The sequence below is a fragment of the Naegleria fowleri genome (genome assembly GCF_008403515.1).
Source record: "Naegleria fowleri strain ATCC 30894 chromosome Unknown tig58, whole genome shotgun sequence".
Classification (NCBI taxonomy): Eukaryota; Heterolobosea; class Eutetramitea; order Acrasida; family Naegleriidae; genus Naegleria; species Naegleria fowleri.
This window is the reverse complement of record NW_025407990.1, coordinates 168384-183886: the sequence shown is the minus strand read 5'-3', so window position 1 is coordinate 183886 and position 15503 is coordinate 168384. Positions and strand designations below refer to the sequence as shown.

The window sequence follows — 15503 nt, the reverse complement described above, 5'->3', positions numbered from 1 at the left end:
CATCCTAAAATATTTTTAACGCAGACTCCCCATCTTAGCTAAGATTCACACAAAATTATTCACACACTCTTGAAAATCTTTAACTGTCAAAAAGAAATGTTCAAATTTTATGACCTGACCATTGTGACTGTTGCAGAAAGTAGCAGCAAAAACAACAACAATAACGATCCAGACCAAATGCAGCCCCATGAAAGGAAGGAACAAAAAATAAAGAGAAAAAGTAAAGAATTTGTAAATACATGTACATAAAGAAATGTAAATAAATTGAGTGTCATCACACAATATCTTGTCAGCTTGTTCACTGATATACATCATTTGAAATTCTTTATAGTTCATTTGGAAAGACAGAGACATCGCTCCATTCAATAATTGCTCCTGAACAATGAGGTTTAACAACCATATCATCCAACACGTTGATTAAAAGAATTTAAAAAACATTTTCAAAACTTCTCTTGTTCGACCTTCTCCTTTCATATTTGTCCTAATATGTTCAATTTCTAATTCCATAGCTATCCATCTTCAACAACATTCTCTTCGTTCTTCAAAAGAACCTCTCCAAAAAACGCTCTCGATTATTATTATTTGAATTTCAATAACCACTTGAAAAAACAGGTGTTCTTCTTGCTTTCATCATGTCATCCTCACACAGTCAACAACAACAACAACAACAACCACCCTATCAGAGTCACATCGGAATGGATCCTTCCATCTATCCATCCACTCTCCCCACACAACAACCACCGTATCCGAACATTCCTCCTCCTCCCTCCAATAACGTTCCATTCGCTGCCTCCCATTATCAACCACAACCTCCTTATCAAACATTAGGAGATCTTCCAACTCAACACTACTCTCAACAACAACAATCGCCCTATGTAGCATCAGGTGTTCCTCCTCCACCACCTCCTCAGGATCAATTCATTTCAGCTCCAAGTCCATTCCACTCGGTACATGTTTCATCTTCCTCACAACACCAGCAGGAACATGTTTCTCCACAACAAGGAATTGATGCTGAAAATCCCATTCCCGTTCATTATCATTCAGGACAATCGAGCCAATCTCCACAACACGGATTTGATGAACCCAAAGCTCCTCCATTAAGGTCGCAAGAAGGTCCTTCTCATCCTCAACAACAACAACAACAACATCAGCAACAACCTCCTCCTCCTCCTCAACAATCACCCCTTTACCCTCAAGAACAAGGCTATCATGCCATCTATGTGAGTGATATTCGGACCTCTCCTAACGATTATGTCGAGCAATCGGAAGCAGCAGAAGCAAGCTCTTCGTTCTCTCTCGCCATTTGTTTGGCTTTTCTCTTTGGATGTTGTGGATGTTTCCCATTGACATGCATTCCCTTCTGGTTTACATATGCCACCTATCGAGATTCGATGAGTCCTCGGGCTCGTTCCATGGCCTCTCTTTCGAAAAGTTTGTTTTGGGTGTTGGTGTTTGTGAATACGATCTTCTTTTGTATCAGTATATTTGTGATAGTCATTGTTCCACCAGTGGTTGTGGTTCCACGATATTATTATGTGTAGAACAAAGAATAAAGCTTAAAGTGTTTGAGAACACAGACAAGAGTTGGTCGATTTGTGAGCGTTTGAACGATTTTCTCTGATTGAATAGGATGGTATGCAAAACTAAAAGAGTTGGAAGCAACTGCTGAAGACAAGTCAATTTGATTGTGTAATTTCTTCAAAGCCTTATTATTTATTCAATGAATATGACGTTTTTCTTTAGACCACCAAGCAACCTTAATCATTGCGTAATTGATCGAACGTCAGACTAATGAAGATGAAGAGTTCACTGTTCAATACCTCGAGCTCATGAACAAGGAACTCTTTGAAAACAAAAACAACAAAAATGCAAAAAAGTCTCAAACTGGTGGCCGTTGGTGATGGAGCTGTCGGCAAGAGTTGTCTGTTGGTGAGTTTTTGTTTCGGCATGTTTACATTCAACCCATGATATCCTGATCACAACAACAACATTCACAGATTGCTTGTTCGACCAATTCCTTTCCCGAAGATTACATCCCGACTGTTTTTGATAATTATGTAAGTCAAATGATCATCATTATTGAATCCACTTGAATCTTGAAAGAGTTCAAATGTGTTATGGAATGGAGAATGTTATTCTGTTGGATTGTGGGATACAGGTAGGTTATTAATTTGAGAGTGATATTATGGAGATTGAATGACATTCGACAATTGAAACACAAAAGCTGGGCAGGAGGATTAGTAAGTACACTACTGACACATGTTTGTGTATTGAAATTTAATTCCTTTGCTCACAGTGGTAAGTCATTCTTCTTTTTCGAAGAATTTCTCACTTTTTGAAGATCGTTTGAGGCCATTATCATATCCTGGAACGGATGTATTTTTATTATGGTAAGCATTTTCTCAAAGTGTTTCATGACAAATCCCACTTGGATCCATCAAAACTTTAATGTTTAATTGTTTTATGAAAATCATAGTTTTTCAATGTCAAATGCCACTTCCTTAGAAAATGCACAACACAAATGGATTCCAGAATTGATTCATTATTGTCCAGATGTACCTGTACGTAGTAGTAGTAGATTTCCAATTTCTTGACTTTCACACACCGCATGTCTTGATCCTTACTTACTTTTAAATTCATTGTTATGAATGAATAGATTGTTTTAGTGGGTTGTAAATCCGATCTTGTATCAAGTTCAACTTCCAGTAGTGACAATAATACTCGATCAGTCTCTAAAGAAATGGTCGAAGAATTCATGAAAAAGAACAACAAGTACATTTCCAATGTGATTGTTACTTCATCTAAAACCATGTACAATATCAACAAGATTTGGGATGTTGCAATTTCAGCTGCCACAAGTACCTGCCATACAAAATCAAAGAAAAACAAAAGAACAGTTAAAATCATTGGAGAAATTGAAGAAACGGAGCCTTCTCCTCCTGTAATGCCCCCAGCTGGAAAAGCTCCTTGGATCTACGTGAAAAATTCTACCTTTGGAGAGGGATTTAAAAAATTGTTGAATCAAGAATTCTTGGCTGACACTCGTTTTGTTATTTTTGACACCAAGGAGCAAATGGAAAGAGAAATTTGGGCTCATCAACTCGTACTTAGCTGTGGACCTTCGAAAATCATTGAAAACTTTTCGGATCACATTTTGAAGGCCAAGCTAGATCATTCACTCGATGAAATTTGTAATCAAGTGAATGCAGGACGTGTCACGGGTTTTGCTTCCATGACTCTATCTGAACACAATGACACACCACAGAGGAAATATTTTGTCATCAAATTAAGCAACACTGTGTCGTATGATTCCTTCTTGTGTCTTTTGGAAGTTATTTATTATGGCCAATCAGAAACTTTGAAAAGCAAGAGAAATGATTCCAAATTTTTGAATCAAGTCAAAACAGTTGCTTCCATCTTTGAATGTGAATATTTGGAAAATATGGCAAACAATTTTCTGGATGGCCTTGAAGATGTATTCAATGAGAGTTTGGGAACATTTCTCAATGACATGTTAGGTAGTAAGGCAAAACAAAAATATTTCGAAAATAAGGATCATGCGGATGTGTGTTTAAAGCTGAGCAATGATCCACAAGATACAACAAGAGAGATTTATGCCCACAAATTATTCTTGTCAGTCAATTGTGAAGTCTTTCGAGCAATGTTTGAAGGAAATTTCGTTGAGAATTCATTTGAAATGTCACAAGTCGATTTGACAAGTGAAATTGATGCCTCACAACCTGGTCAATTAGAAATGAGATTCCATGAATATCAATCTCTCATTGAATATTTATATTCTGCTCATTCCACTATTGATGAAAGCAATGCTATTGGTTTAATGTCTCTTTCAAATCAATACGGCATGTCTGGACTCACCTCCATGTGTGAAATTTATATTTCAAAAATTATTGACAAATCTATTGCCAAAGGAATTGAAAAAGCAGATATAGACATTATTGGAATTTTATTATTGGCTCAAACCTATGCTGCCAATCAATTGGCTCAATTTTGTTTGCATTTCATAGCAACCAATTATGAACCAATGAAGGCAAGAAAAGAATGGAACTTATTGACAGGTTTCAATAAGCAATATGTGGGTGAGTAGTATTGAAATGACATGTCTCAACAATGAAATGTCACATTTTACAACAACAATTATGAAAATGTCCAACTCAAACCATTATGACACACTTTACTACAACCACCGATAGAGGAACACAAATGGCCACCTGATTCATACTTTAAACAAGTTGAGAAATATCAATCAGACATGGAGAAGTATTTGAAAAAGAAAAAGAAGAAATTGGAAAAACAATCTACAACTGAGGATGAACAAGAAGAATCGAATCTGGAAAAAGATAAAAAGAATTGCATGATTCAATAAATGTGTGGATATTAATCCACATTCAAATGTTTGTTGTATTGAAATTTGAATCAGGATCATCTCGATCCGAAGCAGAGCCGTGAGATCAGGATCGTGGTTTTCCAGGCCCTTCCTTTTATTAAGGTGATTTCAGATTCCTTCTTCTTTATATGTGAATGTTGAGCTTCGTGCAGCAGGAATGCATTTGAATTACGTAAAAACTGTTTTGATCCACAATAATATCCGAACTACTCAAAGGAAATGGACGACAAGCAGATAATTATGGGAAGCATTCAAAGAGTTGTCTTTAGGAATAAATTAAGTATTGCCTTAGTCCTCGGTCTTCCAAGATCCTACAACGCAGAGTGGAGAGAAGAATTAAATATCTTTCAGAATGTATTTGAGGGTTATATTGAGCAGCTAGTTCAAGTGGAAGATTATAAGGCTAATGCGATTAAAGATTATTGTCCCATGCGTGTCTTTCCAACGGACCTCCCTGCCATAAGAGAGCAATGTTATTCATCGGGATGTACTTCTGATTTATATAACAACCAAAAATCACTTGATAAAGTTAAAGAAAGGTTCAATGAGGAACTTTCTTCTGAAAACATCAAATCTGTTCTATCATTCTCAAACTCATCAATCCACGAACAACCAGAAACAAAGAGGTTACTTAACGACAAAGCTGCAGAAGGAACTGCTGAAGATGATTTATAGGGTGGAAATTTTGACATGTATTCACAACCAAAACATCATTCCATGAAAGTTCGAAAAACTCTTTGTAACAAGAACATTATTCGAATGAGCATTTGATTAACTGTCAATTTGAAAAAGTCGTTTACATTATGGGATTTAAACTTCAACAGTGTGTTCTTTACGGAGGATCTATTATAGATTGTGAGTTGGATCAGTGTGCTGTAGTTGGTGGAGATGTGACATCATGTGAATTATCTTCTTGCAAAATTTCTTCCTCCAATTTAAACGACTGCGAAGAAATGAGCTGCAAAATTTCAAACTCCCATTTGAACGGATGCATGGAAATGGATTGCAAAATAATTAAATCCAATTTGAATGGTTGCAAGGTAATGGATGGTTGTAGCTTGATGGGTTGTCTGTTCTCCAAGGATTGCCATTTCTCAAAAGACGTCGATATATATAAATAAATATTTTACATAAAGATCAAACAAATCAAGGTTCCTCAAAACTACTCAAGGTCGAACATTGCAACTTCCCATTTCATTGATCTAAAAATCAAACTCTTCTCAACCGCAACAACTCACCACATCCAAACCCTACAATCCCCACCACAATACTTCTTACTGCTGCTAGAATGATATTCCAATTGTTAATTTCACCATGGTTTGTTTTTGTCGATATCGAAATCCCTTGATGTATCCATTGCAGTATTGTGGTTACTTGTTGATGCTTTCAAAGACGTCTTCAACGACTACTCCATGAGAAATGATAAACTTTGAAGTTCTAATTCATTATTGACGAATCAGATTTTTTTATTAATTGAAAATTGATCTAATGTTTTGAGAGATTTTTGGAAGTGATTTTTCGATACGTCAAGAGCATTGTTTCTGAGACAAAGAAATCCCTTAAATGAAATATAGGATTGGAAACTTTCAAAGTGCGTTTGTCTTTAAAGATCTCGTCAAATCATCCACATCTTTAAAAAAGATTTTTTATGGAAAATACAGACTCTGAACAGTTGAGTTTCCAAAATATTTGGAAAAACTGTGGCCCACGTCACAAGTTGTTTGCTTGGGCAATTTTTGATGATAAATTCGAAATGTTGATTGCATGCAGAGTCAGCACCCCGCTCCTTGTCTGTAAAGAATAGTAAAATTCCAATCAATAAATGAATGTTGAGCCTATGGTATTTAGTAAAGACTTGCAATGAGCCAAATGGTGCTAACGATGGGAGGAATTTCAATCCACTCATAGGTGAAAATTGAAGGATTTTTCGAATATACTTGCAGTTTGGCTACAGAATCTTGAATGGACATTAGAATGGACTTGAAGCTTGATCACCCAGTGACATTTAATAGAGACATGATGAGATAGTTCAGATAAATTAGAATCTGTTCGAAGAAAACAAAACCGTTTGAGAAATATTTGTCACAACATGAGATCAAATATAAAAACATACCAATCTGCATTTCAAGAGTTTTTTTCTTCATCGCTGCCCATTTCAACACAAATTTCTTCATGAATTTTTGTGAGATCGGTTGAAATGTTTTCGTTTTTCTTGTCCAATGTGATGGCACTCCAAGGTACGTAAACATGATCTTGCTTGATGGCCTGATAAACTCTAATGATGTAATAGGCAAGAATCCTCTTATTGATTGCTTTGGTGTTTTTCTGTTTTTCAGTTTTAAACAGTTCGTTTTCTTCTTTTTCTCCTAAATCCAACTGTTGTTGAATTTCTCTTCTTCGGCCATTCATAAAGTTGTAATCTCAAGAGTGTGAAGAAGCGCAATTCTAAAATAGTGACGCCATGCTTCAGCTGTATTCGTTATACTCGTTTTTAAAGTTTCTTCATGTGTTGATGGGTTCTTCTTTTTTGAAATGATTCCAATAATACTTTCGACAAAATCAATTCTTTTCATGTGGGCTTCACAGGCACTCAGAAATTCATTTGAGTGTTTGAGACAAAACCTAAACATTTGTAAATTTGAAATTGTAATGTTAATCCACATTGAGGAAATTTAATTAGATAAATCTGTCGATCCTGGTTAATTAAATTACCTCGTTCAAATGGTTTTGCGATGAAAGGATGAACGGGAGTTCACAGAAGCCTGAAACAGTCAGAGATGAAGTTGCCTTTATTTCCAATTTGGTAATTCTTCAAAAATAACAGTTGACAACTGAACGGGGATGACCATCGATCCAGCAAAAAAAAAACGCGTTCCATCTTGATCACAACCACCAGGAAGTTCCGCCGACCTATTCCATCACATCTAGTAACAACAATAACAACATCAAAATTCACACATAAACGTCATCAACCATCAACAACAACTCTTTGAATTTATACCACTCCAACTATTACTGTACAACCAATCTTCATCCAAACCTTCCTTCTATTATAAAAATAATTATTTGAAATTAATATCTTGTATAAATATCAATTATTAACAAGAAGAAGATGTTTTCAAATCTTTTCAACTTTTTCGGAAGCAAAAATAATCGACAACAATCCGATCAAGATTTGCAACACCACCTAATGACTGAAACAGATTCATCATCATCGGGAACGACTAACAACAACAACAACAACACTTCTACTTCTACTAACAACAACAACAACAACAACACTACAGACTCTTCTACAGGAAATATGATCTCCTCCTTCCTTCAAAATATTGTTCGAAAGACGACGAATATGGCAAATTATAACAACCTCTCAAATTCCCGACATTTCAACAACTCTTCGTTTTATTCCTCTCCTGAACATCCTCTTGGAATTGCTCCTTCCATGCGAATTCCAGATTTTCAAACTTCATCGTTGAGTAAAACAGAACGTCGAAAGGAAGCTTTATTGTTACAAGCGGCCATGAACGATCATTTGAATTATTCCAATGCTGTGATTTTCTCTTTTGGTGAGAGTAATGAAATGCGAGGATTGAAACGAAATACTGTTTCCGATGCTTCAAATCCTCAATATATAAGAACACCTTTCCGAATTTGTTCCGTTGTGATGGGATACACTTGTAGTATTGCATTGACGGATGATGGATTTGCTTTATCGTGTGGAAGTAATGGAAATGGTCAATGTGGTGTGCCGAGTGATCGAGCGAATGGTATTGATTTTTGTCAATTTCATTTAATTGAAGGATTGGTTGAGGAAGAAATTGTTCAAGCGAGTTGTGGATATTACTTTTCATTGTTCTTGACAAGAGATGGTCGAGTGATTGGATCTGGGTAAGTGTTCATTGAGACTTGTTGTTGTTTTTCATGATTCTATATCGTACTTTTTTCACATTCATTTTCACATGATTCACGGATGATGTGTTGGGTTTGTGACATGTCACAATTGAAAAATATCATGTTTGAACCTCTCCAATATTTCTTATTTCAATGGTGATGTGATTCCATTGAACAATACGCTCCTCCAAATGAATGTAACTTGAAAATAATTCATGCATGTCGCACACTAAAGTGATAATTCTCACGGACAATTAGGGTGTGACACTTACATGTCAAAATACGTGTTGGTAGAATTGAAAAATCTTCCTCCCATTCGTTCCATTCACGCTGGATATTATCATTCACTGTTTGTGGGGTTTGATGGAAAAGTTTATGCGTGTGGTCAAGGATTTCCTCGAATTCCGACACTTATTCCAGGTTTGGAAAATCAATTCATTGTTTCTGCCTCTGGTGGTTATGATTACAGTTTTTTCATTACCAAAAATGGAGAAGTCTATGGACACGGTGAAATTGGACACATGATTCATGGAGGTTCCAATGGAAAATCTAGCGTTATAAAAGTGACAGGATTTAATCACTTTGTGACATCTTGCAGCTCTGGATATTACCATACTCTCTTCACAACCCGAGAAGGAGCCGTTTATTCATGTGGAAGAAATCAATACAATTGTCTCAATAGATCCATTGAAAAGAAACTATTCAACAATGGTGGAGAAGATTGTAAATTATTGGAACACAAGTACATGAAAAATATTGTTCAAGTGAGTTGTGGAGGATATCATTCTGGATGTCTCGATGCTGAAGGAAGAGCATATACATTTGGTCACAGTGGATTCTATCAAGCTTGTATTGATTCAGAACAACCTGGAATTTTACACACTGCAATTTCTGCCAAAGAAATGTCAACCATGCCTGAATCTCTCATGATTCATGTACCCACAAAAGGAAATCAATTGAAAGCTTGTGCGATTGCATGTGGAGGGTGGAATACGATGGTCGTTTGTTCGCCGTATATTTTTATTTCCTCTTCCAAGAATGTAAAAGAAATGATTGCCAAGCTGAAACAATTTGCATTGGAAGGAGATTTTGACACTTCTCAGCATTCACTCTTTGATATTCGTATTGTGACACGAGATGTCTCGAGAATGAAATCATCCACAACCATGTTGTCTGAAGAGTGAGTGATTCACATCAAATGCTCTAAAAACAATTCCAAAAAACCCAAATCATTCTTTTTATTGGACAATAAAAAAGATTCAACTTTTTTACATCCTCCTCATCCCTATCGAGAGAGATCTTTCATTCCTTTCAAGTTCTTCCATCGAGGATTGGGTTCGTTTTTCGGGAAGAAACACTTTTTCTCAATAGTTGACTCTGTGCATTAAAAAGTGAAAATTCGAGGAAAACAAGAAAAACCCATGAAATCAAGCAAAAACAAGGGAAATTAATTCAACATCGATGTGCGAATTTGATCCAAATCATGTGTTTTTTCGTATTTGTTTCATTTTTGTCCTTTCTTTCAACAGAGCAAAACTTGAAGAATTTGAAAAAATCAAAGCTTGTGGAATTTTAATGCACAGGCCCAAGTACTTGAGCTCTAGTTGAAGGCAACTGAAACAGCACTGTTGCTCATACTAGGGATGGATTTGAGTGGTGACCCAAAAACCCTAAAAATGAATCCACATCAATTGCCTTTGATTCTCTCAGCCACCAACCGCCAAGAAGAGGCTTGTTTACAATCATCATCATCATCGGCTACTGTAACTTCAACAACAACAACAACATGGAAACAACAAAATGATGATCATCTTGAGCATGATGGACAACCATCGGAAAAGAATGACCAAACTATTTTGGATCTTGATGATGGATACGGAAAACTGTATAAAAAGCATTCCCGAGATGAAAGTAGCAACCATAACAACAACAACACTACAAGAGCCATCCGGAGTACTACTGGTAATGGCTCACAAAAATTCAACCACAATAGTCAAGTGAATACAGCAACAAATAATACGCCTCCATCATCAATCGGTCGACCAAGCCGAAATATCCCCATGGAATATAAAAGTGGTGATGTTGCAAAAGAAGTTTCAACAACATCCACTCCTCCTGAAGTGGTCAATATTGAACAGGATCATGACAACAACGAAATCAATAGAAAACAACAAGATCGTTCACCTCCGTCGCTTGCATCTCCCGAAATGAACGGATCGGCAACGAAAAGAAAAAAGTCGGTAACATTTCATCCAGAGGTTGTGACTTCTTCCCGATCGTTGTCACCCACCTCTCATTTGATGAACGGGGCATCTGATGATCTTATTTCTCAGCACGAAAATGAATCCTCAAATTCACACTCTTTTAGAAATGAAAGCGATATAAATGGTGCTGGGAGTGTTTTCTTCAAACACCCACCTTGGCTGGTTTATACATTCCAACATTCATGGAGAGTGAAACTGCAAGAATATTCGAACAATGATTCTGACGAGCCAGAAGAAAATCTTACAAGCCTGTTAACATTAGAAAAAATTATGAGCCGACCCATTGATATCGAGAGTCCAATTTGGTACTTTCTTCCTAAGAGGTTAATTCAAGCCTCAACCATTGAAAACGATCAATTTAAGCTAAATAATTATCAAATTGACGAAGATGATTTGGAACCAAAATTTGAAGTTTATTTCAATTATTGGGCACAATTAAGAGACTCACTGTTTCTGCGTTTAAGAAAAGAAAATAAGAAGCTCAAAAATGAAAAATCATCCAATGCTCAACTGTGGTACGGCTATCACAATGCAGCAATTTTATCCTTTTTCATTGAGACCCAAAAAGACAGCTTATGTGACTTGCAAAAAGCTCTTCACTTTAGAATATTTGATTTACTATTTGAATCTATGGCCCAATTAAACCAATCAGAAAATACAGAGAATATAACACTAATTTCAGATCAAGAATTAACATTGATGAAGACAGTGTGCTTCTTTTATATTGAAACAGAGCATTTATTCCATGCTACAAGTGTATTGTACCATGTGATGCGAAATTACTGTTTCACTGCTGAATCATACCAAAAGTTGGTTCAAAAATGGTCGACAAGTGACTTGGAAAAATTGGAGATCTATCCTTTGAATATAGACTGGAAAGTAGTCTATTTGATCCTGCGACTTATATCAAAGTATTTAGAAATTCTTGAAAGAAAGCCTACCGAATCATCCTTTGTCAGTCAGCTTCAATATGACGAATTTTGCAAGGTTGACCGAGGTTTATCTCAATTTTCACAGAACGATCTCCTCTGCTTTCGCAATTGCGTCATTGAACAAATTTGTAAATATAAGCCAAATCATGATCTCTATCTATTGTGGAAGGACAAATGGCAAGCCGACGATACTGAAAACTCATGCAAGGCATTTCCGAAAATTGAAACAGAGCCTGAATTGTTAGAAAATTGTTTTTATATTTTATATTTAATAATTTCCAAAGAAAGAGAGCGAATTTCAGAAAAGGGTTTCACAGAAAGCAGCGCAAACCCTACCGACTTCAAACCAAAGGTAACCGAAAGCCGATCCAAAGTGTCACTATTATCCAAGCTTGGAAATTATTGGAAAAAACTTCGATTTAAATTTTTTGGAAATTCCAGCTTGATGACCATCGTTCTTTATATTGCTGGAGTGCTTGGAACTGCTTTCATTGTGAAGGTTATTTATCAATTCTTTAGCTCCTCAGGCTTGTCTCATTCTGAAAAACAATTCAACTTGAGTAGGAATGATTTACGTCTACCTTATCTAACATCACCACAATTTGAAAGTGCCTTACCCTCGAAAATGAATGTCACACCTTCTTCCATACATCAACAACAGACTCCTACAAAACGATACTCATCATCACCTTCGTTGAACTTTGAAATAGCTCACACCACAAAACCATCATCTTTACCAGTTGCAACTCTTGGAACTTCATTCAATACTCAACATCCAGAAAATAGAACTATCAATAAGGAAAACATACGAACCATTCTAAAGCCAAGTAATTTCAAACAAGATTTTTATGAAAAAGTCGATCAAGTAAATGGCCAGATAGATCGTGTAGTGGAACGAGATTTCAATTACATTTCATCACTACGAGAGGAAATGGATCACATCTTTGATATTGCAGAGAAAATGAAACAACCAAAAAAGAAATCAACTTCTTCTGATGAAGAGAAACAACAAGAAACACAAAAACCACTTGTCTCTTTCCAAGTTGGAGATCAAGTCGAACAGCCTAATAGTTCTGTCACTGTTTCACAATCTTCACCTGGTGAGAATATGCGATCACAGAACACATCACCAATTTACAAGAGAGCTCTCGATACCTCTGCACTTCCTACAGAATACAATCCAGTTGGTTTTGGAAGTGATGAGCTTCCTCCTTTCCCTTCAACAAATCAAAATCCAAATTTGGCAACATTTATTGGAAGTGAAGGTGTTTCAAAGAGTAATGTGGTTGCTAACAACAGGTTAAATAATTTGAATCGAACGATTGGAAGTAGTACGAATCGAAAAACATTAACAACAACGTCAAGGAAAAAGACATCTACTCCCAACACTGGAGGTCCAAAAGTGTTTGGAAAACGAAAGGTGTAAACTTAATTTCACCAAAATGAAGAAACTGTCATTCCAAGTGATGACACAAAGAACTATTTTGTAATGCTGTTGGGAAGACTATTTTGTAATGTTGAGTCTTCCCAAAATCATATGCGAGTTGGGAAGACTCAGTTTTCAAAGTCTATGAAACTTTTGAACGTTAAAAGCGTTCAAACGTTCCCACAACTTTCTCCTCAAACAAGCAAAAAAACACAAAACAACAACAACAAGAATGGTGACTCGCTCCAACAAGCAAATGATCAATGGCGACGATGAAGTTACAAGTCGAATTGATATGAAATATTCAAAACAGAGAAGAAGGAAAGTGCAGACATTGCCTTTGGAGATGGTTATTTTGGAATATCTTATGGAGCATCATCTCCAACATTTGTGACTCATAAGAAAATGACTGATCAAACCCTTGTGGACGACTGCAACCTTGTGTTACTTTCGAAGTATGAGCTTGTTGAGAAAAGTACTAATGACGACATCCCACTTGGCATTCGTATTCGTCTCACACTCAGTAGGATAATGTCAATATCATTGGGATCTTTCGTGGTTCTAAAAACATCACAACCATTGAGAACGAACCAGCCCTAGCCATTGACAAATACACTGGAGAACGAAATTTCAAAGTTGCCAAAAGTAGAATTAAGCGTTTGGAAGTTTTCAAACAAATTCACTACCACCAAGATGTGAATAAGGTAAAGAAAGGACCTGCCATTCTCACCACTCTTCAAGGAAATGTTCTTGAAGGAGAGATCACACAGATGGACAGAAAAAGTTTCAGATTCGCATTTGTCAAGGAGTCTGAGAGGAACAATTCATTCTGGTATTCGATGGGTGATTTTGCGAACATTAATTGTCTTTCGATGTCACATCATCAAGCAAGTGAAGTAGATGACGAGGAATCACTGGATGAGTATCAAAACGACTATGAAGAGCTCGCACATGAAATTGTTGCACTAACAAAAAGAAAGAAACAGATGGAAAAGGATGCGAAAATGAAGATGGACGCCATTCATTCTCAATTTTTGTCTTGCATTCAAAAGGTAATGATCCAATTTTACTCAACAAACGCCACCGCTGCTGAAAACCTCAACAATGAAGACCTTTGCAAAGAATATGTCAAGATGACACAACAAATCAAGCTTGGTAGGAAAATTGAGAAGTTCTTTCAACTTCAGAAAACAACTCCTTCAATGGTTAAAGAGAGCTTGAATATTCTAAAACAGTCGTTGAAACAAGGACTTTATTTTATTCAGTCGAAAATTGAACTTGAATCCAAACAACAAAACTTTGAGCAAGTTGGCATCCTCGCTAGCTGTGCCACACAGCTGCAAACCGGTATGGAACGCTTATCAGAACTGAATTTGTAAGATTTTTCTTTGGCCTTTTTTCCTTGCATAAGGTTTTTTTGGACGAACATGTGTAAATACTTTAGCAACATAATTGTAAATACTTTCGAATAAATAACAATATTGATAACTAATATTGAATAGCAATGTTATATTGTGATGCCGTTATTGATTTTCCCTTGGATAAATAATTTCGTAATGTCCAGGTCTGAAGAGTAAATACACAACTGGCTCCTTGTCAGAGCACTCAGGAATTGTATACCCAAAGACGTCAAATTTGTCACTTGCTCGAGATTGAGCATCCAAAACTTCAACTCTAATGCAAACTTTAAATGCGCTGGTCATGGCCATCAGATGAATATTGTCACAATCTCGATCCATAATCTCAATTTCAGCATGACAGAACTCTTTTGCTGTGGCATATTGATCCAAAAAAAATGGTAAATAATCATCGCAATTCATCTGAATGTGACCACTCAACAAGAACCTCATAAAGCACACAATTGCTTGAGAGGTCATCATGAGATCAGTAGTCTTATCGGAAAAGTAATGTTCCAACAAGCCTTCAACTGTATGGATCACACCATCTCTCACTTTTTCAAAAACCTCCTTTGTTATGCTGTAAAAGTCTTCTAAACAATGTTCCGGATAATTCAATACTTCAATCAAGTATTTATAATGTTGATCAATAATATCAATCATCTGTTGAGTTAGAGTCTTATCCTTTTTCCTAATCAAGAAATCCAACAATCCGAAAACAAAAGCTCTGATAAAACAATTACCATCACCTCTGATTCCTCGGATATGAGAATACTTTTTTAACAAGTATGATCGTCCAATCTTTTCCTGAATCACCTGATCTCCGACATTATAGGCCAGAGTTGAGAGAGTGAGAGGAGAAGCAATTGGATCAACAAGTGGAAACTTTTTAATTTCTTGTTCGATGGATCTTTGTTGGTTTTCGAATTGTTCAAAAGTATAATTTTCATCGGAATTGGATGGGACTGAAGATTGTTGTGGAAGCATTTTTTTGTAAAGTTTTTTATATTCGACAAAGTATAAATAGAAAGTTCCATCAGTCAAACGTTTTGTTGGAATTCATCATAAATCTCTGGTTGAAGCTTTGATTGGTGGACTCATTCCTAAAGATCAAATCACAGAAATATTAACATCACTCCATCGAAGTACCTCTAAAAAACCAGTAACAAAGGGACAGTGCTTGACATT

The 15503-nt window shown here is 36.2% G+C and overlaps 8 protein-coding genes across 8 annotated transcripts; 6 read left to right on the top strand and 2 right to left on the bottom strand.

The window, feature by feature from the left end:
* Positions 1–632: 632 nt before the first annotated feature.
* Positions 633–1541, top strand: FDP41_007131 (uncharacterized protein; the record flags this gene model as incomplete). The annotated part of the gene is made up of 1 exon (XM_044710843.1): positions 633–1541. One exon carries the CDS (start codon positions 633–635, stop codon positions 1539–1541), a length of 909 nt encoding a protein of 302 aa, XP_044558457.1.
* A 325-nt stretch (positions 1542–1866) lies between these two features.
* Positions 1867–4384, top strand: FDP41_007130 (uncharacterized protein; the record flags this gene model as incomplete). The annotated part of the gene is made up of 8 exons (XM_044710842.1): positions 1867–1929; positions 1998–2057; positions 2104–2158; positions 2225–2240; positions 2304–2390; positions 2477–2561; positions 2657–4097; positions 4212–4384. The coding sequence occupies 8 exons, from the start codon at positions 1867–1869 to the stop codon at positions 4382–4384; spliced, it is 1980 nt and encodes a 659-aa protein (XP_044558456.1).
* A 240-nt stretch (positions 4385–4624) lies between these two features.
* On the top strand, positions 4625–5080 carry FDP41_007129 (uncharacterized protein; the record flags this gene model as incomplete). Its single annotated transcript, XM_044710840.1, has 1 exon — positions 4625–5080. The coding sequence occupies one exon, from the start codon at positions 4625–4627 to the stop codon at positions 5078–5080; it is 456 nt and encodes a 151-aa protein (XP_044558455.1).
* Positions 5081–6529: 1449 nt separating this feature from the next.
* On the bottom strand, positions 6530–6814 carry FDP41_007128 (uncharacterized protein; the record flags this gene model as incomplete). Its single annotated transcript, XM_044710839.1, has 1 exon — positions 6530–6814. One exon carries the CDS (start codon positions 6812–6814, stop codon positions 6530–6532), a length of 285 nt encoding a protein of 94 aa, XP_044558454.1.
* A 703-nt stretch (positions 6815–7517) lies between these two features.
* On the top strand, positions 7518–9480 carry FDP41_007127 (uncharacterized protein; the record flags this gene model as incomplete). The annotated part of the gene is made up of 2 exons (XM_044710838.1): positions 7518–8293; positions 8532–9480. The coding sequence occupies 2 exons, from the start codon at positions 7518–7520 to the stop codon at positions 9478–9480; spliced, it is 1725 nt and encodes a 574-aa protein (XP_044558453.1).
* Positions 9481–9972: 492 nt separating this feature from the next.
* On the top strand, positions 9973–12918 carry FDP41_007126 (uncharacterized protein; the record flags this gene model as incomplete). Its single annotated transcript, XM_044710837.1, has 1 exon — positions 9973–12918. One exon carries the CDS (start codon positions 9973–9975, stop codon positions 12916–12918), a length of 2946 nt encoding a protein of 981 aa, XP_044558452.1.
* Positions 12919–13323: 405 nt separating this feature from the next.
* FDP41_007125 (uncharacterized protein) lies at positions 13324–14297 on the top strand (the record flags this gene model as incomplete). Its single annotated transcript, XM_044710836.1, has 2 exons — positions 13324–13441; positions 13513–14297. 2 exons carry the CDS (start codon positions 13324–13326, stop codon positions 14295–14297), a joined length of 903 nt encoding a protein of 300 aa, XP_044558451.1.
* A 144-nt stretch (positions 14298–14441) lies between these two features.
* FDP41_007124 (uncharacterized protein) lies at positions 14442–15302 on the bottom strand (the record flags this gene model as incomplete). The annotated part of the gene is made up of 1 exon (XM_044710835.1): positions 14442–15302. The coding sequence occupies one exon, from the start codon at positions 15300–15302 to the stop codon at positions 14442–14444; it is 861 nt and encodes a 286-aa protein (XP_044558450.1).
* Positions 15303–15503: the final 201 nt, after the last annotated feature.